Here is a 26,031-nt window from a genome sequence, read left to right on the forward strand (position 1 = left end):
AGCAGACACACACACACACACACACACACACACACACACACACACACACACACACACACACACACACACACACACACACACACACACACACACACACACACCTGGTTAAACACAAATCCACTCCATGACTTTACTTTCCAGCTAGGGTTAAAGAGACCATTGTGGTGCTTCTTGGGTTCCCTGTGAAACATGGCAAGTCAGAATGTAGGATCACTTGTGACGTGTGGGAGATCTGCCATCACTGCCACACAAAACTGATGCTTGATTTACACAATGATTGTCTTTTAAACTTTAAGGAAACAAGTGCACTCTTCAGCAAGACCAGAGTCGATGGGTTTATTATTGTTTCATTCCCATTAAAAATATGTTTTATATGCAAACCAAGTGCAAATCAGAAGATGAGATGCAAATGAACGCTGAACTCTCACAATGCTTTGTGGTGCAATAGAAGAACAGTGTACATCTCAACTCTGCATCCCGAGTTAAGATCACCTTTCTTTGGTTTTTAAACTTTTGTTGTCAACAGCTTCCTCACTACATATCACAGGTAAAAGTGCCACAAGCATTGTCTGGATGCCAAAAGTAGGATTTTTAAAGAATGTATTCCGTCTCAGATGCATTTTTTATTTCAAGAAATCCAAGGACACAATTCTAGTACATATGCTACAAGTTATCTATAAACTTCTAATAGAAAAGCTCCCGTGTGAATCCGTCGGCGCATCACAAGTCCATACCCAGACTGTGTATCTCGTCCAGGACAAAGTCCATGTCCTGTCTGCTGACCTGAGGGCTGATCACCACCATCCTGAAGAAGTTGGCTTTGCCTCCGTGGGGCTGGTAGCCCACCATCATGCTGCCTTTCTTCATCATGCGCTCTTTAATAACTGGGGCCACCTGCAGGTAGAGGAGTAACAGAATGAAATAAAAACTGCCAATCATTGAACGTCAAAAACATAAGAAAGATCCACTACAATATGCCAAAGTCTTGAGCAGGGGCTCTTAACCTTCAGGTTCAAGGTTCAAATCTGATTTCTAGATAAGGGCAGCGGTCTGAAACGTCTTCCAATAAGCATATCCTTTTCTTCAAAATCTGCCTAAAACTCACTAGCCAAAGAAATTGCTGTTTAATCCCACAATTGTTTGTGGGAGGTTGGGGTGTCAAATAAAAGGCATATAATACAGTGGAAGAAACCCTGATGTTCTAAAACATAAAAAAATGGAAAGTATAGGACTGAAGATATGGTTAGATTTAATTAATTAAATGAAGTATAGGTAGGCTGGGCCAATGCCTGTATAGAAAGATTTTAGCACATAAAAATGGTAATTGTGGCAGTTTAGAATTTTCAGGCTTGCGGCCGTATTTGAGAATAAAGCATGTTTTAAATTAAATTGGAGTTATTTTCATAGTTACACAACCTAGTGTCCCAGCTGTACCTGAATGCAATATGAGCAGCTGTTGGGTTCTCTCATGGGGTTCCTTCCTTGCATCTCATAGGATGTAGAGAGTTTGGTCTGTTAGGGATGCTACAGGAAGCCTGGTTGGGACATCAGCTGATTTTCTCTAGTATCTTTGATATTTACATATTTAGTTATGTTTATTACTACTTTACATCGAGACTGAATGAAAAATGAGTCTGTACCTGATCCTGAGTCTGGCCCTTAAAAAAAGCCTGTTCAAAACCACCAATTGTTTTCTTATATTTTATTCAGCAGAGCCACCATATGTCACTAATAAAAAAAAATGTTTAGGTCTTAAGAGACGACCTAATAATTTTTTGTTTGTTTGTATTCTATTACTCCAGTTGTGTGTGTGTGTGTGTTCCCGCTTTTCTTTTCACTTTTTCAGTTATGGATATAACCGCGTTATGGACTACTTTGCTGTTAATCCTTCTCTACATGGGATTTGCTCTCGGAGACAACAGAAACCAGCTGGAGACCATTGTTTACTCCAGGGAACAGTTGCTAGCTTTGGCTAACAACCCATCCAGAAATCCAGGAACTCAATCAGATACCCAAGGAAATTAGTGTTGCGCCGATGCCGTTTTTTGGCCCCGATACCTGGCTTTGCAGTATTGGCCGATACCGATATCATCTGTTTGAAATTGATGTGTGTGTATATATGAAGAACTGCTTACTACTTAGGGTAGTAGAACTTTTTATTGCCTACCTGGAATAGGTGAGACAATAGTTAAATAAACTTTTGACTCTCAAATGCCAAAATAGTGCAACATTCGTGAATTTATAACATGTATAATAGTAGTGCAACAGTAAGACAGTAAAATTACATTAATTATTGAATCATCTCTTTTAAACCCTGAGTTTTGGCTCTCAAAGGCCAAAATAGTGCGACTTTCATGAACTTATATAACATGTATAATACTAGTCGGGAGAGAGAAGGCTGCGTTCAAGTGACATACAAACATCAAAATGGTATCGGTGCCCTATTTGTTGGTACTCGCCGATACCGATACCACCATTTTAGTGCGGTATCGGGGCCCCGTCCGATATCGGTATCGGTGCAACATTAAAGGAAATGCGAAGGAAGAACCGAGGCAGACAGGCTGGGAGAAGTCGACATACATGGAGGAAATATAGACACGCGCTTCCTTCTATCATCATGGGAAATGTTTGATCCCCAGCAAACAAAGAGGAGAAATGGATGCTCTAATGAAACACCAGAGACTGTATAGGGAGGCCAGTCTGCTGTTGTTAACTGAAACTTGGATTACACCACAAACCCTGGACTCTAAAGTAAACACCGACAGCTTCCACATGATCAGAGCTGACAGGACGAGAGACAGTGGTAAGAGGTGAGGAGGGGGTGTGGCTGTGTTTATTGATAACTGCTGGCTAGCTTTGATCACGTTATGGTTAGAGAGAGACTTTGCACAAGCAACATTGAGCTGCTAGCTGCTGGTCTCAGGCCGTACACGTTCCCCAGAGAGTTTTCACACGTGGTCATGAAAACGGCATACGTACGTTTGTCCCTCTGCAAACACGAGGCAGCCTGTGACATCATCAGCAGCGCTGTGAGTAGAATGCAGACTAAGCAGCCACAGGCTCTTCTCATTTTGGGGGACTTTAATCATTTGTCCCTGTCCTCCACCCTCTCCACACTTAAACAATATGTTACATGTAAAACCAGCCAGCCACCCCAACCCAGGCTAACATGCTGCAGACACCCTCACCTGCCTGTTCTTCCACCCAGACCTGCACATCATTCATCTCTCAGCTGTCATCCACCCCCTCCGCTTCAGATGACTCTACTAATGAGCCCCCCTCAACCACCCTGTCCTTCACAGAACTCCAGGTAAAGACCATTCTACAGAAGACCAAACTGAGGACAGCTCAGGTCCAGATGGCATCACCTCCAGACTTCTGAGGTGTGGTGTGGATCATCTTCAAGGGTGGATGATGCCATCTACCTGATGCACTGCACTGCATGGAGCTGCTGCAGAGCTGGAGAGCTCTTTTAGTGACAGACTGCTGCATCCTAGATGCTCTAAGGAGAGCTTCCACAGGTTGTTCCTCCCAGCTCCTGTTAGACTTTACAATCTCTGCTGCTCACAACAGACTCGATGACTTCAGGGGTCACCAACATGGAGCCCGCGGGCATCAGGTAGCCCCCAAGGGCCATATGCGGTGCCCACAAGACTGTTCATAAAAATAGCACAACCGTCCAGTGAGCTGCATTTAAAATCTTATTTCATTCGGTTGCTCTTCATTTTTAATCATACTTATATTTACTTATAATTTATTGATTTAAAAGTGACAAAGCATCAAAAAATATTTCTATTACATAAAGTTAAGGTGAGCTTGGACTCTTGTTCAAAGTAAAGGTAACCCTTCATATGACACAGTACCAATGAAGTAGCTCTCAGTTTAAAAAAGGTTGGTCACCCCTGCTTTACATCATGTTAATGGTTGCACGGGTTCTGATCCAACCATTAATTGTTTACATTGTTCCCAAATGCTAAGGTAACTTGCACACGCCTTATCTTGGATGTTGCTGCACTACCATGCATATTGCATATGGTATGTTATGCATGTATGTCTGTAAATAGGCTGGAGTTTTTTCCACTGTCAAAATGTTTTTTCCTTTATTCTACATTTACTCTGGTATTTACTCTTATCTTCTACTCTTGGTGTTTCTTTAGAGCCAAGTTTAGATTAGACCGCCTTGCTCTTCTTCTACTCTCTTTTTTTTCTCATCACTAAAAATTGTGTGTAACTATTTGTGTGTTAGCCACCGTCACACCCAAATTTCCCCATTGCGGGACAATAAAGGAATTCTTATTCTAATAAGTAAATGCTTTGTTCTATATTTACATTGACTCACTAATACACTAGAGGGTTAGTGACTCTAGAGTTGTTTTCACTTAAGACTGTCAATAAATATTCCACGTTCTGCTCTTTAATAAGCTCTGCTCAGAGGAGTTTAGCTTGACTCATTACATGATACATGATAACTCATAACTACTTCACACAACCACATTTCACAAGAGAAAACATTTTCTTTTGGATTGAAGAATAGTTTTAAAATATCTAAAGAAAAACTTAAAAACAATTCTGCGGTAGCCAAGAGAACCAGAATTCAAGAGTATTTCAAAAACAATAATTTTCTCCTCGACCAAAACTTCTGCATTGCACCATAACTTCAATAATAACCATGTTACATTACATACATTGTGCAGTTTTTTCCAGAACTCAGGACCATCAGGAAAGTCTCTCAAACTTGGTGGGATGTACCAGAAGCAAACATTTGCATATTCAGGCTGCACAAAGACAAAACAATCATAGGCAATTTTAAAACTCTGACCAAATGCACATTTAACAGTGTATTGTTAATGAATAAACTTACCTCCATCAACAGATTGAACCCTTCTCTTTTCTTAATTTCTTCTGCAAGATACCTGCAAAAAGTTTTCATTGGGTGTTGAATAAGACGTGATATTATTGAAAAAAGGGCAGTTTCAAGCCTACAAGCTACAAAGATATTGTTCTACTCAGAGTCTAGAAAGGTATACTGCCTTATCAGGCTCACAGACAAGATAACAAAAAATGTTTAGTCATAAGTAGATCACAGGTATCGACATAAAAGCCGTAGAATATGTTTAAATTTAATTTAATTTAAAACTGCTTCAGAATAGGCATAAATTATTGCTTCTTTTTACTGGAAAGTGTTTTCAGTCCGCTATAACCCGCTATAACCCCCTCAGAAGGACACTGGAGAGCTAAGTCCTCTTTGAAACTGTGGATCCAGGTTTGAATCTCGGTTGCATCAGGAAGGCTATCCTGTGTAAACACTTTGTCAAGTCTGTGTGCAAATTGTAATGACTCACTGTATCGAGCCTGAATAAGGGAGCAGCCGAAAGGACTCGCATTCTCAGAGCTCTCATTCACAGAAATAAACACCAGCTGAAAATACTTTCATACTTCTCTAAAGCAAAATCTCTTTGCAAATCAGATCACAATCTTCTTTTTCTCCTCTCAGAGTATAAAGCCCTTGTTCAGAGACAACCTGTAATGAGGAAAACTGTGAGGAGATGGTCACAGAAGGCCATCAATGCCGTGACTGAGTGTGCTTGACTATATAAACCTCTATGTATAGAAAAAGAGCTAGGAGGTGAGGCATACAAAAAGAGGCTGCAGACTAAGCTTCAGAAGAACAATTTCAGAAATGTGCGGTCAGAGATGAAGATCACAGGCTTCAGGAGAAATGGACAGATGGAGCTCTGGGCAGAGCAAATGAGCTGAACAGGTTCAGTTCAGGAGCAAACTCAGCATCCTTGTCTTCTGCCAACAGCCAAACAGACATCCTGTCCTCCTTTGACCCACAACTTTCCTGCCACACTTCAAATCATAAAAATCTCATAATAATCAATACGACTCAATTTGAACCAAGAAATCTAACAATTAAATGTGGTTTGTTAAATATAAATTATCTCCCTCCAAAGACTGTTAATTACTGAATTGATTTCTGATAATCAGATTGATTTATTTTGTCTCACAGAAACCTGGCTGCAAGAGGACTTCGTTAGTATACATTCTAATTATTTAAATTGACACATTCCCAGAACTACAGGACGGTGAGGAGTAGCCATCATCTTTCAGTGTAATCTATTAATTAGTCCCTGGCCAATTAATAACTATAATTCTTTTGAAAATTTAACCCTCAGTTTCCCTCATCCAAACTGCAAAGCAAGAAAACCTCTTCTCTTTGCTTTTTTTGTATCGTCCACCAGGCCCGTACTCGGTTTTTAGGGCAGTTTTCAGACTTTTTATCTTATTTAGTGTTAAACACTGACAGGGTTATTATAGTGGGGGATTTTAACATTCATGATGACACTGAATGTGCCCCCCTTCCCTGGAGAAAGTTTAATTATAGTAGATCTTTATCAGATAATGCTGTATCAAACTTGCCCTCCCTCCCTCTTTTAACTTTCCTCAGTATCAGAAATATCTAGCAGATGGCAACAATGTTGTTTCTTCCCCTTCACCAATTGATGCTTTTGTTGATGGCATCACTTCCTAATTGCGTTTTGCATTAGACAACGTAGCCTCCTTGAAAAGGAAGGTGATTATTCACAGGAAGCTGGCTCCCTGGTTTAATTTAGAGCTGTGTTCTTTGAAGCACAATGTTAGGGAGTTGGAGAGAAAATGGCGCTCTACACATCAAGACAATCTTTGCGGGGACGACCGGCGGAGCGGAGCGCCTGTTTATTCCCTGCCATTCACTATATGCACGCGCAAAAGCAACAACAAAAGAACGCCTGTTACCGTCAAATAAACATGAAAGCATATCGAGTTAGTTTTTTTTTTTTTTTTGGTTTTTGGAATGTTGGCGAGGCGGTAGTGTGAGTTTGGCGAGGCGGCCGCCTCGCCAAGATAGCGCTGCTGGAAACACTCTCTTTAGTACAGTTGCCAAACTTACCCAGAGTCATACCTCTGTTTATCCATCCATTCCCTCAGCTCTCACTAGCAATGACTTTATGGGATTCTTCATAAATAAAATTGATTCTATTAAAAATAAAATCATTGGCAGCCTCCCAAAAATGAGGTCGCAGGGGTTGCTGATGCCTATCTCCAGCGTTCACTGGGCGAGAACACAGTATATATATATATATATATATATATATATATATATATATATATATATATATATATATATATATATATATATATATATATATATATATATATATATATATACACACACACTTCCGATTGGCAAAATTATCAGACAGCATGGGATTATTTTCCACTGTTGTTCTGATGACTCTCAGATATATTTATCCATAAATCCTGATGAACCCAAACAATTACTTTGACTGCAGTCATGTCTTGATGACATCAAAAGCTGGATGACTTTAAATTTCCTGCTTTTAAATTCTGACAAGACAGAAGTTGTCATCTTTGGAGTCATTAAAAAATAAACTTGTTTAATCAATAATTTAATCTGGATGCCTTTAAAATAACATCTTGTAATAAAGTAAAAATATCTTGCTGTTACTTTGACCAGGTCATTTAAATTCCATATTAAACAAGTGTTCACCTACAAAATATTGCCAAAATTACAAACATTCTGTCAAGAAGTGATGCTGAAAAACTAGTCCATGCATTTTTTACTTCTAGGCTGGACTATTGTAATTCTTTACTATCAGGAAGTCCACAAAATGCAGTTTGAAGTCTTCAGCTGATCTAAAATGCTGCAGCAAGAGTTCTGATGAAAATCAACAAGCGGGATCATATTTTTTCCAATTTTAGCTTCTCTTCACTGACTTCCTGTTAAATCAAGAATAGAATTTAAAATTCTCCTTCTAACGTATAAAGCCCTTAATAATCAAGCTCCATCATATATCAGAGCTCTGATTACCCCGTATGTTCCTAACAGAGCACTTCGCTCTCAGACTGCAGGTCTGCTGGTGGTTCCTAGAGTCTCTAAAAGTAGAATGGGAGGCAGATCCTTTAGCTATCAGGCTCCTCTCCTGTGGAACCAACTCCCAGTTTTGGTCCATGAAGCAGACACCCTGTCTACTTTTAAGACTAGGCTTAAAACTTTCCTTTTTGATAAAGCCTATAGAGGCTTTGGCTATCCTGGGCTGTTTCTGCAGTTATGGTGCTATAGGCTTAGGCTGCTGAAGGACATCAAGATCTATTTTTCTCCCACTACCGAGTTCTCCTACTGTTCCCCAATTTTGCATTGTTTCAACTTTTAACTTTTTGTTCTGTCTTTTAACTTTTTCTCTTCAAAGGTACACCTGGTGTGGCATTTTGTTATCTGTGATATCATCCAGGGAAGACAGATCATCCACCGTTACCATATAACATAGAAACGATTCCTTTATCAATGTGTGCATCTGTGCTTTTGTGTCTCTGCTCTGCCTTCTCTTAACCCTAGTTGGTCGAGGCGGATGATTGTTCATACTGAGCCTGGTTCTTCTGGAAGTTTTCCTTCCTGTTAAAGGGGAGTTTTCCTCTCCACAGTCGCTTCATGCATGTTCAGTATGAGGGATTGCTGCAAAGACATCAACAATGCAGACGACTGTCCACTGTGGCTCTACACTCTTTCATAAGGAGTGAATGTTGCTTGTCAAGACTTGATGCAATCTGCAGGGTTTCCTTAGAGAGGAACATTTTGGACCAATCTGTCTGTATGATTTGATTTAATTTGACTAAAGTGCCTTTAGATGACATGTGCTGTGAGTTGGCACTATATAAATAAATTTAACTTCAACTGCACTGATTTGATGTTGTGCTCTTTGGGTTTGATCCAGAGAGGAGCAGCAGTAAAATTATATGAAGTACACAATTATATCAATTATATTAACTAAACAACATTAGGTAAAATCCAGTAAAATTTAATTTCAGTTTAACCCACTTTAACTTTTCCCTGAACTTCCTCAGTGAAAACCTTCTGGTCTCTCCTCATCCTCAGCCAATCAGTGAACAGCAGTCTGTTAATGTCATGTCTCGGCCCTAGTCCGCTCTGATTGGTCCTACTCCTGAACAGGGCTAGAAAAAGGCAGCCCAATAGGGAAAAAGACTGTAATCGAAAATGCTTGCTAAGTGGTTGGAGCCGAGCAAAGTCAGAAATGTTTCCCCAAACTGACCTGGCAATGGCGAGGGCTCTGTCCACCCTCTGCTCCAGTTCTCTTGTTCCCAAAGCCTTCCACATAAGCCAGAATTTGAAGGCATCCGGCTTTCTGCTGCACTGAATGGACTTGTCCCCGGTGTCGTAGCTCAAGTCGTAGAACTTGTCCTGCTGAAAGAGGTAGGAAGCCCGAGCAGAGTGGCAGCGCTGGAGGAGACGCTGAAAAAAGAAAGAGAAGTGCCATATGTGGGGGGGTTTTCTGATATTACATTTAAGTACCTCAGTGTCTAAAATTATAAACACCAAAAATTTGAGGATGAGATAGAGTTCTTACAGTTTTGTCTCGGACCAAGAAAACTGAGCACTGCAGACAGGCCATCAGCATCTTGTGAGGGTTCCAGGCAACTGAGTTGGCTCTATGTGAAGAAAAAAGGTGAGACATTACACTCTGCTGGTATCAGAGGAAGCGCCTGGCTTTGTTACAGCTCATAATTTTCATAGAGATTTACATTCACCAATTTAAACAAACCATACACAAGTTCTCAAAGTGATATAAAATGAACATCAGACTCATGCTTCAATGTATAACAAGCTGCTTGGAGTCAAACTGAAAAGCTCTCCATTGACGGGCAACAACTTCTCCTTCTTGAGTCTCAGCATTACCAAACGCTTATCACGGCACTTCTTCTTGAGCATTTAGTATAAACGGCATTTAAATAATGTGAAAATTGTCAACAGATTTGCAAGAGACAGATTTTTTTTTTATGGTGACACCAAACCTCGGAATGTATATACTCAATTTGTAATCTGTGCAATTCAACTGAATTTACTTTTTTGTAAACTGCCTTGAGTAGATGTGCTGTGAATTGGCACAACATAAATAAACTGAATTGAACTGAATAACTGTACTGAAACAGGATGTTAGTAACCCTTAGTCCTTCTCACTGCAAATCAAATATGTCCAGCTGTGCTTAGTTTTGGTTTGTTGTTTCTGGCATTTGGTTGAGTCTTACTTATAATTATATAAATCATTGTAACTAAAGTTACAGCTTAAACTGCTTGGTTTCCAATGGAGTCTAAACAACAATGCTGGGTGAAATACCTCTGAATGCCCTTCATCAGGTGCCTGTGCTTCTTGGACATGAGAACTGCTCCTCCCCAACATGCCTGTAAAGGGAAAAACAAAACGACCATGTATGCTGATGACATGGTTATGTTGAATGAATTGATTAATTCCTTGACTCACATCCACATGCAGCCAGAGTTTGTATTTTTCACAGATGTCTGCGATTTCGTCAATGGGATCGAACGCTCCAAGCACAGTGGTCCCTGCCGTGGCGTTTACAATGAAGGGAACAGCGCCCTGAACTCAAACACACACATTTTATTTTACGTTCTTGCAAAAATGTCCGCCTTATATTTCATCCAAATTAAACTTCTCACCTCGCTTTTAGCAGACTTGATTTGCTCTTCAAGAGCGGAGGGAATCATCTTTCCTCTAAAAGACAAACAATTCACAAACAAATTGGACTTTCTTCACAAAACTACTTTAGAGTGAACATACAAATCAGCTGCATTTAAATTAAAACTCACATCCCAAAATAAATTAAACTTGAAGATATCATTAGAGAGTTGGTTGTAAAACCTGCACCACTTCGGTCTTAGAGAAGTAGCAGATCAAGAAGGGTTATAAAACGTATGTGGCAATTTACCTCTTATCTGACGGGACCACAAAAACATTCTTTGTGCCAATTCCCATTAAAGCTGCAGCTTTTGAGATGGAGTAGTGACACTGAAAGAGATCAAAACAGACCTTAAACGCAGTCATAATAAATAAGCACACAACGCCTGTCTAATCTCCCTTTTTAGGAGTCAAGTTCACTTTGCTTTCTAAACAGGTTGTGAAATCTACAAGCTCAAACACGACAGCTCTTTATTACAACTAAACAGATTTTTTGAATGGCTGCCCATTTGACAGCACTGTGGCCTTGCAGCAACAAGGTTCTGAATGCAAATCCCAGCCTAGGGATCCCACAGTCTACAATCATAGGTGAGGTTAATTGGTCTCTCTAAATTGCTTTGTGTTTCACCCAGTGAGATGGGCACCAGCGACTCTCCATGGATAAGCGACTATAGACGGATGAGGTTTTTTTTTTAAGGCCTGACATCCGAAAAACATGGTGCACTTTCAGATATGTTGTCATTTTGTTGCTTGCTACAGTCTCATGACAGGTTAAACTTGTGGCTTATGTAAAGTCTTATTGTATTATGTTGATGGAGTTTGTGGGGGAATAGGTCTCTGCTTTGTCACGCTGAAGGTTGTCTGCCAGAGCAGCGCCTGTTCTGCAGCTATAGATAAACAAAAAATCAGTTTCTCACGATAACTTGTCAACTAACTGGCCGATAACTCTCTCAGTCACGACACTTGGACTGATGCTTTTCTCAAATCTCATGCAACATTTTCTTTAATAAACCTGACTAAGTGATCATAACAGAGCTTGGAAAATCAATTTTTTTCATGGCACTATGCAGCCATTTCAGAAATGTAGGACAAAAACTATAATGAAGTCAAATGTCTTTAATCGTCAACACATTGTTTCCTGCAGGGAGGTTTAAGGGACACCTTATAAAGTAAGAACCCTACCTCTTGTGATGTGAACACCACCAGTCGGGGAGCTGCGGAATTGCCAAGCTCCTTGATTTCCGGAAAATCACGGTATCTGGCTAGGTTCATCGCGTACATGTTGGACATCGACCCACCTTACACAGAAAAATCATAGACAAGATACGATGCATTAGACATCTAACCTAATGACAGCCAGTCTATTCTGTTGTGCAAAGAAAATCAAGCCGTTTCTTGCTAAATTAGCTTTTCCACAGAAAAAGCAGAACATTGCTCTTTCTATAGGCCCGTTAGCCTTTAGGAAGGAAGATAAGAAATACCTTTATTGTCCCACAATGGGGAAATTCAGGTGTGACAGTGGTAAAAGCACGGTTACACACTAGATTAGTAATAATAAGCAAATTTAAAAGTAGGTTCTAAGGCAAAACGGAGAAAAACTTATCAGGAAGGGAAAAAAGAAAATATTACACAATTATTGATATGGCATATTTAGATAAAATGCAATTAAAGTCTAATCAAATGGTAGTCTTCAAATATAATTTCTAAAATAAACCTTTCTAGAATGTCAGTTTTGCCTAGAATATTATATCCTATATCTATATTGTGACTTCAAAACCAGTGGATGTCACTGTGATTAATAAAGTAATGCCAGCCATTATTTCAGCTTTCAGGAACAACTGCTAACAGGTGCAGGGAGGGTGGGGCCTATTAAATCTAGAAAACTGTGTAGGCCATTTAGGCCAGAATTCTCTCCCGGTGTAGAGGACAGGCTATGATAAGAGATGGAGTCAGTGCTGTACCCAATTAAACTTGCTAGGGAAATATCCAAATGAATTACCACCTACTGTTAAAACAGTTATGGGCATGGCGGAATCCGAGGACAATATTTGAAAATAGCTCAATTAATATTCTTGTAACATTAACTGACTAGGACCTTTCATCGCAAAGTGTAGGGGAGGGGAAAGCCACAGCCAGTTTGTATACTGCCTTTGTTTAGCTCTGCGCAGGATTTTGTTGTGTCGGTCAATAAGCACACATGGCTACTCTTGCAGCTACTTAACACCGCTAAGAAAGAAACTGACTTTCTGTGACGGGAAGATGGGCCAAGCTGGACGCATCGCCCAAGAACTAAACTGTCACAGCACTTCGCTGTGGGAGTAAATGTTCACTAGGACGCCTGAGCTGGACTCTCTTCAGATTCTGAATCAGGAGAGATGAAGCGGAATAAATAGCACCTACATAACTTTAGAGAACATTCCTAGCATCCAGCTGACATTAACAGAAGATGAGAAAGTAAGTAACAATGACACCTAGTGTTTCAAATCGGAACAACACACAAAACAGATAGCTAGCTTCCCTCCCCTCTTCGGAGTGTTACCAAGTTAAGAGACTCGAAGACATAGCTCAGCAAAATTCAAGATGAGTGAAGACGATTCACCCTCATTAAGTTGTTGTGCACTTTTGTCATGTATTTTTTCCTGTTACTGGCTTCCATGTTTGCAGGCTGCTGCTCTTTGGCCAACATAAAATACCAAATGCTGCGCTTTGTTTTGGCAACCCTAGGAACTCTCATTTGATTGACTAAGGAACCAGAACGTAAACACTGGCTATACACTGCACTGAATTACTTTCGGAACATACCACTAATTTTGAAAGAAGAAACATTTGACACAGACATTGTTAATGGAGAGGACCCATTGCTAATAGGGAATGTTACTTCCATTCCAGGTGACTAACGAGAATGATTTTGGTAAATTTTACAGTAAATTTCTTACTTATTGCTCCTTTAAGTAATTAGATGAATAAACTGCAAAATGATTGTCAGAATACTTGATAGAATACTCAATTACTAAAATAATCATTAGTGACAGCCCAATTAATTACTGATTATCAGTGTTACTGATAATCAATCTTAATTGCACAATTGTATATTTTGTTTGATGATCTGAAACATTTTGACATAAAATGTAAACTAGGGTTTAATATTTTGTAGTAATCCATTTGTAAAAACAAATACCTGCATTAAAGATTCCATCACCTTCCTCCCAGCCAACAATCTGGACCATCTTCCTTAGCACAGCATCCTCCATCAGGGTGAAGACTGGAGAGACCTCATATGTGTACCTGATAAAAATGACAGCCTCACATCTGCTTCAATTGTACTAGGATATAAAATACTGTAAGACCAAAATTCACATGATTACATTTTATGGACTTATTTTAGGGACTCACAGGCTGGGTTTCAGGGCATCTGTGATGAAGCTCGCCACCATGGAGTAGGGCTCCAGCCCTGCATACAGCTGGTTGAAGAAATGAGGATGGGCTGGAAATTGCACAGATGGGTTGATTCAGGTCCTCACATATCATCACAGAGACAGCTCACATTTGGACAGAATTATGCCAATAAATACAGATGAAAGGTTATAGAAAACATAGTTTAGAGTTCATAACACCACTCAATGTGTTAATACCCAAAATAAAGACTGATTTTAAGGTATCCATTTTACCTAAAAACACAACCCTTAAAAACTATATTACATAGTGACTAAAGTAAGTAAGTAAGTAAAGTTTATTTGTATAGCACTTTTCACAGATAGAAATCACAAAGTGTCTCACAGTAAAAATATGAACAATAAAACAATGAACAATACAATGCATAACAACAACATTTTAAAAAACAAATGGAAACATACAGACAAAACCGTAAAAAAAAAAAGCACGTCTAATTAAAAGCCTGCTTAAATAGCAGCGCCTTTAGTTGCTTTTTAAAAGAATCAACAAGAATGCATACAGTGTAAAAAAGGAGGCAAAACATTCCAGAGCCTCAGAGCCACTGCCTGGAATGAACGATCCCCTCTGGTTTTAAAATGGGTGTGTGGAACCACTAACAATGTTTGGCCCGATCACCTCAGACCATGGGTCAGAGTATGGAGCTGTATCAGCTCAGAGATGTAGGGAGGAACTTGACCGTGCAGGGCTCTAAAAGTAAGAACAAGAATTTTAAATTGGATTCTATACTGGACTGGTAACTAGTGCAGAGCTGCTAATACTGGTGTAATGTGTTCTCTTTTCTTAATGTTAGTTAAGAGCCTTGCAGCAGAGTTCTGGACAACATGGAGACGGTAAAGCTCCTTCTTGCCTTCTTAGGGTTTCTGTTTTCTGAGTTCAGAAGCAGGAAATAGTCACATAACCACTGTTTAATGCTGGTCAGGCAGTTAGTTAAGGAAGACAATTTATTAAAGTCAGTGTCCTTGAATAAGCAATATAGTTCAATATCGTCCGCATACAGATGGTAAGATATGTCACTGTATTGACTGATTATCTGACCTAGTGGAAATATGTACAAAAGGAACAGGATGGGTCCCAAGACAGAATATTTACATAAACACTAAAACTACTACCAGAAAGGTTAGATGAGAACCATTTTAAAACTGATCCACACATCCCAACCAGATCATGGAGTCTATTTATTATACTTTTATGATCAACAGTATCAAAAGCAGATGAAAGGTCCAGGAGAACCAGAACTGTGTATTTCTTAGAGTCAGCTGACATCAGAATGTCACTAGAAACTTTAAGTAATGCAGTTTCTGTGGAATGTTTTTTTACGGAAACCAGACTGGAATTTGTCAAACAGCTCGTGGTTCTCTAAGAAAGTGGTGAGTTGTTCAGCTACAACTTTTTCTAAAAGTTTTGAGATGAATGGAAGTTTGGATATTGGCCTGTAGTTCTTAGGTTGTAATGGATCCAATCTGGGCTTTTTCAGTACTGGTTTAACAACAGCATGTTTAAAAAAAGTAGGAACGACACCAGTTAAAAGTGAGGTATTTAGCATATCCACAATACAGGGGTCAATAGAATCAAATACTTGTATAAATAGCACAGTTGGGAGGACATAGGACAGGATGAGGGTTTCAGTTTATGTAGAAAAGAAATTATGTCCTGTAAAGTCACTGGTTTAAAATATGACCAAGAATGAACTGAAGACAAATCACATGCAGATTCTGAGTAAGTGAAGGAGAGATGTTTGCCCTAACATCTCTGATCTTACTTACAAAGAAGTGTAGGAATTCATTACAGTCTGATTTTGAGGACACTGTTGCTTCAGGGGCAGAAGGAGAGACTATTGCATTTATGCTCTCAAATCAGATTTTAGGGTTTTGCTTCTTAGAGGATATTAGCTGAGAAAAGAAGTGAGTTCTCGCATTTCTTAGCATCTCATTTAGGGTAACCATTAGTTCACTCAGCTGAAGCCTATGAACCTCAAATTTAAAACACTTCCACAAACGTTCAACTTTTCTACAGTTTCTCCTAAAACTCTTTATAGTTTCATCAACCCAAAGGACATGGTTTTTTATGGGAAACAATGTCTGATTTCACTGGTGCCACTTTATCTAAAATTGTTAGGCACTGGTTATTAAAAGACTGGATAAAAGTATCTGCATCACTGCATCCCATCAGGGAGCATGCGTCAAACAAGGCAGAGAACTTCTCCCCAGCATCATGAGTACTAAGCCGCCTCTGAGCCCTAATCCGCATCTGTGTTATATGTTATATCATCAATGTGCAGGTTAAAATCCCCAATAATTAAGACCTTCTCCAGTTTCATGAAAGATGATAAAGTCTGTAAAATCAGTAAGGAAGACGCCAGCACCTATTTTGAGCGACTGAGATTCAAAAGAGGAAAAACTTTCAGAGTTAATAGCTCTGCATATGAATCTGTCACGATGCACAGCAGTAAGCCCACCACCGAGGCATGCCAAGCAGGGCGTCCCAGTAACAGAACAGACAACTGGACCGAGCTCATTTAGGTGACCAAACTCATTTTCCCTTTGCCACGTTTCAGTTAAGAACATTAAATCCATATTATCACTGGTAAAAAGCTCATTAAGAATACATGATTTGTTAGAAATGGAACGAGCATTGAGCAAGGCAAACCGGAGCGATGACGGAAGGCCAGCATCCACAATGGCTGACGGAACCGACCGTAAACAGGTGGCACGGTCACGTGATCTCCAGCTTCGGCGCACGGTCAATCGCTGGTCACACAGCACAGGATCGCCGTATCTTGACCTGAACGCCAACTCTACAGCCCCCTCTCTTCAGTCGCTTTTTACAGTTTCCAGTACCTCTGGGCGTAAACAGAAGCCGATACCCAGGTGAGGAGGGAGGACACACGAGCGCGGGTCGAAAAGTTTGTCTGTAACTTTCCCAGCTATCAAAGAGAGTCCTTCCATAGACTCTCTGATGTCCAACAACGAGCGTGGATCATACGACCGAGCAGCAGAGACATAATTATTAGACATTAGAGCTGATATGGTGAAAAAACATACCAGTACAAACACCGAAAGGTGAGACGTATCCAGCGTAGCAGCGGCCAAGCCAAACACAGGTGCCATCTTTGTGTACATACATAGTTCAAAACTAGTCATGATAGTATATAATATTAAAGGATTGTAGAAACGAGTGCTTTGAAATTTGAATCAATTCGAATTTTAATCAAATTTAAATAAATTTGTGAAAACCCAAACAAGACAGATTTGAGTGTTTCTTGTTTTTATTTGGCTCTCTTTATCAGGTACCATACTACCTTTATTTATAAAGCACTTTTTTTTCCTTTCTTTTTTTTCTTTTTTCCTGAATCTGATGCCCTTTTTAGAGTTTAACATCAAGAGTGGAAATCATAAAATTGAATGTTCTCCCTAGGATGTTGTACTTATATCAGTTGAATTCTACAGAGAAACTGGATAAATAGTTTGTAGAATGGGATAAAAAAAAAGATCCAGATTTGTGTGGGCAGGGAAAAAAACCAAGGTGAAATACAAAACATTACAACTTTCCAAAGAGAGGATGATTAGCACTTCCATGCGTGTATGTTTATTATAGAGCTTCACAACAAAGTCCTTTAGTAGGCTGGTGCAAACCTACCTATAATTCAAAATGGAAGGAAAGAGTGGGGAATAGTTGGCAACCTGATGGTTACTGTGCTAATAGGTGACCGACCCATTATAATTGGATGGTCAATCAAACAATATTAGGCTTTTATTAGAGTTCAGTTAAAATCTGGAGTGAAATACTAAAAAAGTTTAAATTACATGAATATGCAGGACTTTTCAAGTGGCTTGCATACGACTCAGAATTTACTCCTGGCAGAAACGAGTCAAGTTTTAAGATGTGGTGCAAAAGAGGTCTGACCACGTATTATTCTCTCTTTAAGGCTGGGTTTTTTAGAAGCTTCCAGGACCTTAGAGACACGTTTGGATCAACACGTCATGACCATTTTAGATACTTGCAACTTAGAAATTTTGTTATAAAAAAGTGTAATAAAAATATAAATTATATTAAAGAACGTGTATTATTCAGACGCTCCATATCAAAAAATTATGTCAAAGTTATATTTGTGCCTTCAAGATTTACGGAATTGCGATACTCATTATATAAATAAATAAATAAAATAATAAAAATATAGCTCACAACTGTTGGCGTGTGAATAGGTGAATGACTGATTGTAGTGTAAAGCGCTTTGGGGTTGTCGGACTTGAGGGCGCTATACAAGTACAAGCAATTTACTATTTACCATAAAGACAAGGTGGGAAACAGAGGGCAACATAGTATTTATAATAGAGGACTGGAATAGAATCTGTAAACAGCAGCGATAACAAGTGCCCGTGTTGGAGGGAATTCAGCAGGAAAAACTTGATTAGATGTTTCTGCACTCCAGCTCAAACATTTAAATACTGGTCAGGACAACTGCAGGAGGTTATGTGGTCAAAGGCAGGCTAACAACTTTCATATTTTTTGGAGTTGTCCCTCTGTGGCTCCATTTAGGAGAACGTTTCATGGAGTGCTGGAAGACATCTTTAAAAGGAAAATAAGATACAACAGTTGCACAATGTATTTGGGAGATCTGTCTGTAATGCACTTTTCAAAATCAGATATTTTCCTAATACGAGGACTATTTGGGGCGGCTAAAAAGGCTATAACTCAAAAATGGTTGAGTTTGAAAACACCTACATTAAATGAGTGGATAGATCAGGTTCAGAACATCTTCAAAATGGAAAGGATTACCTTTAAACTGAAGTTGGAGATGGATATATTTGAGGATTACTGCTCAAAGTGGTTGACATATGCGACAGTAAAAAGGCCCGACTTTGTATAACGTCATGTTTTTATAATTGCCCCCAACTGTTGTAATGTTATAACGTGCATATTTGTGGTTAACAAAATGTTTTATAAAAAGTGAATGACAAAAAAAAAAGATTTGAATCATATCTGGGGTGGTTTGACTAGAATGGCAGAGTTCATCCAGGGAAGCCTTACAATCTTTTAATAAATCTCAAACTGTTTTCTGTATCTTTTACTAGAATATACTCATCCAGGTGTGGGCAGGTAGTTTTTAAGAGGCACCTCATGGCCTTAAAATGGACAGCCTTATAATCCGGCTTGGTAGGGTTTTCACAAAATGGATAAAAGGTTTCACAAATCCCAAATACACTGCAGACCACCATCATCAGCTTATCTTCCATGTTGAATGAAAACAGCTTCGTCTCTGCAGCATTCCTTCACCCCACGTCACAGCCACATCCAGTTCCTGAGTGGTTGTCGCAACGCGTCAGATTTTTTAACTCCAGCGACTGCCGCTTCGCATCCATCGCAGGTGTCGTGTCACGCTGGTTTTTGTTTAGTCGCCAGAATCGCACCTTTTGCGTTGCTAGAAACCCGTCTGTTACCTCGCTTTGTGTGAAATTGCGTTGCATCGCTCCTGTGTTGCACCTGTACATAGGGATAACATGTAAACCTGTTGCTCTGGCTGCCACATGCACCTTATGGTACATAAATGGAGTTTTATAATTAATGACGAAATGTAAAGCATTTGGTCCACAAAATGACGCCGACTTGCTTCATTAAAACCTGCTCCGCTGTAAGGTTAAAAGGCCAATTCAGGTGTTATGGACAACAACACGGAGAAACGATGCACTTGGTGCTTCGATCTGAGGTCATTAAAGTCAGACTTACTGGTCTTGACACTGTATCTGATGGCATCTCTGCACCGCTCCAGGATCTGTGCCTCAGACTCTCCACCATCTCTTAGCTCCAGATCCAGAAGCTCCTTGAGCTCCTCAGGAGAGCGCCACTCACAAACCTGTTCAGGAGGGACAGCAGCCTCGCTGTCATGTTTGCTCAGGTAAAATACAGCTGTGCCACACGGAAAATGGAGAGATTACATTTCTAACCTTTTGTCGGACATCAGTGGCCTTCTTCACTGCCTCCTCTAAAATCATACTCATGGACCGTTGTAGAAAGCTTTCAGCAGCAAGATCGTCTAGTGGTGAGCCATTCAGGGGAACATCGTCTATGATTAGAGGAGAAAAATAGAAATGCACAGAATGCGTATAACTGCCACATTAGTTTTATGGCTTCTGAGTTACCTATCAATTCAACTTTAAATTTTTGGACTTTTTGCAACATATCCTAATCTATTAAATAGCTAAATTCATTACATGTAAAAGGCATATGTATGCACACACACATTCTTTTATAGTCTGATTAGGAAACATTTCCCCTTTTTAAAAGGTGAGCTGGTAAATTGTAAATTACTCTCAAACACGTCTGTTTAGTTGAGTAGTTTTTTAAAGTTGCATTTTTGAAAACGTGTTTTTTGCTTGCAATGACATCAGAACAAATCTCTCTCCGTATAATTACTGACTGGGTGACAATCGTTGACGCTGAAGCTTTCCGTTACTTTGTTTTTGTTGTTTGCTTCACATATATATATTTATATATAAAGGTTTTAGGCATGTTCTGTAAATGAAATGACTCTCAAACTGTCAATTTTAATTCCAGGTAATGAACTAAGTTTAGTTAAACTTAATAATTCAATAATATATTCAGCAATATTCCTGTTTGCAGGAATTAAAATGTGTCCGCGTGCAGCAGCCTGTGCAAGGAGCCAGAGCCCCAAAACCGCACATCCCTATTTCTTCTGTCGTTAGGGTTTTGGAGTTATAAAATGTCCTAAAATAAACACAATATTGCATGTCTGAATATAAGGATAAACGGGAAGGGAAGCAGTGTGTAGTCTTACCTGCGACGTGTATTTCTCCGTTTGATGCCATTTTTTATGCAGCTCTTCTCTTCGTGCGGCTCTCTGGGAAGTCAGATTTATGTCTGGAGTTTTAATCTTTCAGCTTTCTGGTGAAGGCTTTGCTTGTAGATGTAAACTCTGTAAAAGCGTCAGAAAGTCGCCAGTTCTGTTGGGACATGACGGGACAGAGTGGAAAATTCCACTATATTATCCTGTCTTTCTGGTTGCCGAAGAGCCAATGAAATGTCTCTCCTCATATTACAGTATTGCAGACTGTCTCCAACTTTTCACATTCTCACGGACCCACGAGCTTGCATCGCGTGGGCTTGTGTGCTCGGCGTTAGAACATCAAGGGAAGCCCGATGAGTGCGCCGCGCGGAGGTTTTCAACAGTACGTGCTTACGTGGACACCTTGAGAACGCAGCGCTCAAAGCCGCGTGCGGCGCGGGGGAGGGGTGGACCACATCATATATATATATATATATATATATATATATATATATATATATATATATATATATATATATATATATATATATATATATATATATATATATATAAATAATATATCCTCTATAAGACAATTGTGGCAACAACAATTTCCACTTTGCTAACCTTCCTTCCACTTTCTCAAACACCCCTTCCCAGTTCTTTTGTTCTGTGTCCTTATCCCCCAAGTCCACTCCAAGGTATTTCAAACCTCCTCTTTTCCATTTTAAACCACCAGGGAGTTTAGGAAGCCCTTTAACCCAGCTACCTATGGCCAGAGCCTCACTCTTAACCCAGTTAACACGTGCAGCAGAAATTTTACAAAATAAATCAACAATTTTCCCTAACAATTATTTCTTCCTGACTTTTAACAATAACAATGATATCATCAGTATATGCAGACAAATTAAAAGACATATCAAAACCCGGCAAATTTAAATCATCAATATATGATCTAATATTCTTTAACATTGGTTCAATAGAAAGAGCATATAACATTCCAGACAAAGAACAACCTTGTCGAACACCTCTTGTTTACACAAGCAGCCATTAACTTTCAGTACACTCTGAATGTCTTCATACAGAACCATAATCTTGGCAATAAATTCAGGGCCGAGACCAAACCTTTCCAAAACCTTCCAGAGGTAATGGTGCTCAACCCTGTCAAAAGCCAACATTACAGTATGGGGCTAAAATAGTAGCTTTTAGCCCCATATTACAGCCAAATGAGCCAGAGACCTCCAAAATATCTCTAATGAGGGCTATATTATCAAACATAGACCTGCAGGGAACACAGTAAGTTTGTGTGCAATGGACAATTTGGTCAATCACTCTTTTCAGTCTGTTTGCCAACACTTTTGAAAACAAGTTGTAATCTGTGCACAACAGTGAAATTGGTCGCCAGTTTTTAATGTCCTGAAGATCTCCTTTTTTCGGTAACAACGTGAGAACTGCCCTCCTGCAGCTCTGAGGTAAAAGTCTGTCGACAAAGCTCTCTTCAAAAACCTCCATGATGTCCATGCAGATGTCCGACCAGAAAGCTCCGTAGAACTCACTTGGAAGTCCATCAATGCCAGGTGCTTTTCCTCCTTCCATACTTTGCAGTGCACTGTAAACCTCATCCAGAGATATTGGCTCTCCCAACTTTTTGGTAAACTCAACAGAAACCGTCGGAAGACCTCTACAAAACTTATCAAAACACTCATCATCCTCAGTGTATTCAGAGCTATACAGATCAGTATAGAAATTTGCTGCTCCCCGTCTAATGTCACCATCTTCTGTCAAAAGGACCTTGGCATCTGATTTTAGGCCATGCAAAAACTTGCTTTGTCCTTTCTGTTTTTTCTGACGAAAAGAAAAACTTTGTAGGAGTGTCCATCAACGTAACTTTCTGGAATCTGCACCGAACCAAAGCTCCCTGTGTTTTTGAGCCCAGCAAGTCAGCCAAAGCAGCTTTTTTTAGATTTGAGGTTTTCAAAGCAACCTCGATCTCCTGTGGACTGTGCAGAAACCTGCAAGTCCACAATTTCAGTCTCTAGATCTCTCATAGATTTGGCTAAATCAGATGAGACATTGACAGTGTACTGTTGACAGAACTCTTTAATTTCAGTTTTACCACGATCCAACCACTGTTTTAGAGATCCAAAATCCTCTTTTCTAGATCTGTGAACCCTCCAGAAAAAAACTAAATGCCTTCTTAAAATTGACATCTAACAGCAAAGCAGTGTTAAAATGCCAATAAGCAGATTTATGTTTAAGATTGGCAAATAAAAACAGTACAAGAAACCAAAGCATGATCAGAAAAGCTTACAGGATGAATATTACACTCTTGGAAAATACCAATACATCCGCTAATGAAAATACATCTGTCAAACGTTTTAAACAGGTTTTTGAAGCTGGATGAGGTTCAAAATGATTCCTATCTAATTTATCATTTTCCGCACAGTTAAAATCACCACTCAGAAAAAGAAAACTTTCAGCATCACATTTAGATAAAACATTTTCAAGCTTGTGTAAGAAAATAACCCTCTCTCGTACTGTATTTGGAGCATACACGGTACATACTTTGCGTTCACCACCATTACTCTACCTTTTACTACCTCTTCAACGTCAAATGATTCTGGTAAAAAAAATTTAGAGAAAAGAATTGCTATTCAACCACTAGTCTGGTTTAAATGACTCAAAATGACTTCACCCTCCCATTCTCTCCTCCAGTCTACCTCATTTAAATGATCACTGTGTGTTTCTTGAACCATCAACACATTCAGATGTTTTAGATTCATTAATTCAAATACACTGATTCTCTTCCGCACATCTCGGGCTCCATTCAGATTTAGTGTAGAAACTCTGAAGTGGCTCATTCCCAAAGGTGTAAGGACTAGCACTAACAAAAAAACTAACAAGCTTCAAACTCCTCATCATTGTTAAGTTCTTGTCTAAGTTTTCCAATCAATTCTTTCAACCGGTAAACTTCTTTGTCAGTATAGCCCCCCCCCTTTTTTTTACTATTCAACTGCGATCTCACATACAGGAGAAAAAGTTTCTTGTCAGGGAAAGAATCCTCTACTTTACTGTAATATTTTTCATGTTCTTCGTGAACTTCAGAAATTGTTTAACATTCTGTACATCATACCCTTTCTTCTGCTTATTGTGAGCAAAATATTTACAGGATGAACTGGCCAAACTATCTTTAGTCCAAACATCATCTTCTCCTTCCTTGTCTTCATCCATATTGCTTTCTAATTCCAGACATTTCCCTGAACATTCTATTGCTGTTTCATCTCCAACTTCATTTTCAGTTTGCGAACTAATAAAGCACTCAATTTCTTTCCGTTTTGAAGAAGCTTCAGAACTGTCTTCTTTCGACATCTGACTGCTTCCCATGACTTCCATTTCATCTGCATTTGTTTTTCTATGTTGAGACTTTAGTAAGCTCTGACTTTGCTCTTCCACAGTGTCATCCACCTGATTCTCCTGTGAGTCTAACAATGGTTGACTTTCAGTTTGCACAATTTGTTCTTTATTCTCTTCTTCAATCATAGTTTCATTTACTTGTTCTACTTCCTGGATGGGATTCTCAGACGTTGTCCCTTCTGTTTTATCTGTCCCTGCACTCCCTTCATCTTTGGCATTAGTTTGTGTCGGTATCTTTTCACCAACCTCATCTTGCTCCTTATTATTTAGAGGAGGTTTTTTTTTCTTGGACATGCTCGAACCAAATGGCCAACTTCTCCACAACCAAAACAGACTAAAGTGCCTGAATTCACATAAATGGCATAATCAAAGTCTTCCACTCGCACATTAAACACTAAATTAAGGTCTTCATCCTTTCTATTCAGAATCATAAGTACTTGTCTTTTATGTGAAACTACATGCTTCAACAGTGGTGACTTGCAACCTGCTGGCAACTTCCTGATAGGGGAAATAATTTTCCCATGACGTGACAGTTCTCTGACTAGCAACTCATCACTAATGAACGGAGGAATATTTGCAATCGTGACTTTTTTACCAGGTGTGCTCAATGGGGAAACTGGCAAAAAAAAACATCATATACATCGATACCTTTTTCAATCACTTTGTTTGCCTTCTCCACACTATCAACAAAAATAACTACTGCGCTGTTCATCTGGGCCACAGATTTGACACTGCTACAACCCACAACTTCGCCCACTGCCAAACTACATTCCTCCACTGTAATGCTAGGACAACTAGGAATGATATTCAAACCATGTTGCCTTGTAAGTTTGGTGAAATCCATTCCCGGCATTTTGCAAAACCCAGCAAAACACCGGTTCCTATTTACTAAAAAATAATCAAAAACCCTTCAAATAAACTTCACCAATGTGATCCAATCAAAAGAAAATACACAAAAAGACACATTCAAGAAAAGAAATAGCAAAGTTAGAAGTTCTCAATCTCTCAGTCCACTCACCACATGCTCCACCCACAACTCCCAGCATGCAATGGGAATGAAAGAAAGAAAGAAATGCCAGCACAAGGGTGAGGAAGACGAGTACCAGGACAAGGGAGAGGAGTGGGGCAAGGTAGCGGGGGAGGAGTTAGAATGCGTGGTGGCGCTCAAAGAAGGACCAGAGCTAAGGTAACTGATCAAATAAGAGCCACTATCATTGACCATGTCATAAACCACGGGCTATCAGACAGAGAGGCTGGTGAACGAGTACAGCCAAATATCAGCCGGGACACAGTGGCATCTATTGTCCGTATTTTCAGAGAAACCAACAGGTAGGATATTGCTTCTCCTACAGCAAAGTGTAAATACTGTAAAATTACCATTTACAGTATTAGAGTGACTTTATGCCTCCAGTCTCTGATATGTAACTGTATTTTGTCTCTCTAAGGATTCAACGTCTACCTCCCTCAGGGGGCAGAGGAAAGCTCCTGAATGAAGAACAAAAACTTGCTATTGTCAACATGGTGATTCTATAAACCTAGAGGACATACAGTAGATATTCAGAGAGTCAGGGAGTTGGAGGCCAATCGAGTCCCCCATGAAATTATCTATGTTGACGAGGCTGGCTTCAACCTGGCAAAAAGGCGTCGCCGTGGGAGAAACATAATTGGCAAAAGGGCCACAGTTGCCGTGCTGGGCCAGAGGGGAGCCAACATCACCATGTGTGCCGCAATCTCCAACAATGGTGTACTCCTGCATAAATGTGAGATTGGCCTTTACAACACCGACCACCTTCTTCTTTTTTTAGAAGACCTGGATGAAAGACTGGT

The 26,031-nt window shown here is 39.6% G+C and overlaps 1 protein-coding gene across 1 annotated transcript; it reads right to left on the bottom strand.

The window, feature by feature from the left end:
- Positions 1 to 603: 603 nt before the first annotated feature.
- Positions 604 to 21,193, bottom strand: LOC105918854 (acidic amino acid decarboxylase GADL1). Its single transcript, XM_036129011.1, has 16 exons — positions 21,065 to 21,193; positions 20,803 to 20,968; positions 19,952 to 20,070; positions 19,734 to 19,860; positions 13,950 to 14,040; positions 13,735 to 13,841; positions 11,739 to 11,854; positions 10,807 to 10,886; positions 10,538 to 10,592; positions 10,341 to 10,457; positions 10,197 to 10,261; positions 9,429 to 9,510; positions 9,114 to 9,313; positions 4,862 to 4,913; positions 4,686 to 4,775; positions 604 to 894 (listed from the first exon to the last, which is right to left on the bottom strand). Exons 2-16 carry the CDS (start codon positions 20,831 to 20,833, stop codon positions 721 to 723), a joined length of 1,506 nt encoding a protein of 501 aa, XP_035984904.1. The 5' UTR covers positions 20,834 to 20,968; positions 21,065 to 21,193; the 3' UTR covers positions 604 to 720.
- Between the last annotated feature and the right edge of the window lie 4,838 nt (positions 21,194 to 26,031).

This window comes from Fundulus heteroclitus, chromosome 3 (assembly GCF_011125445.2).
Source record: "Fundulus heteroclitus isolate FHET01 chromosome 3, MU-UCD_Fhet_4.1, whole genome shotgun sequence".
Lineage (NCBI taxonomy): Eukaryota > Metazoa > Chordata > Actinopteri > Cyprinodontiformes > Fundulidae > Fundulus > Fundulus heteroclitus.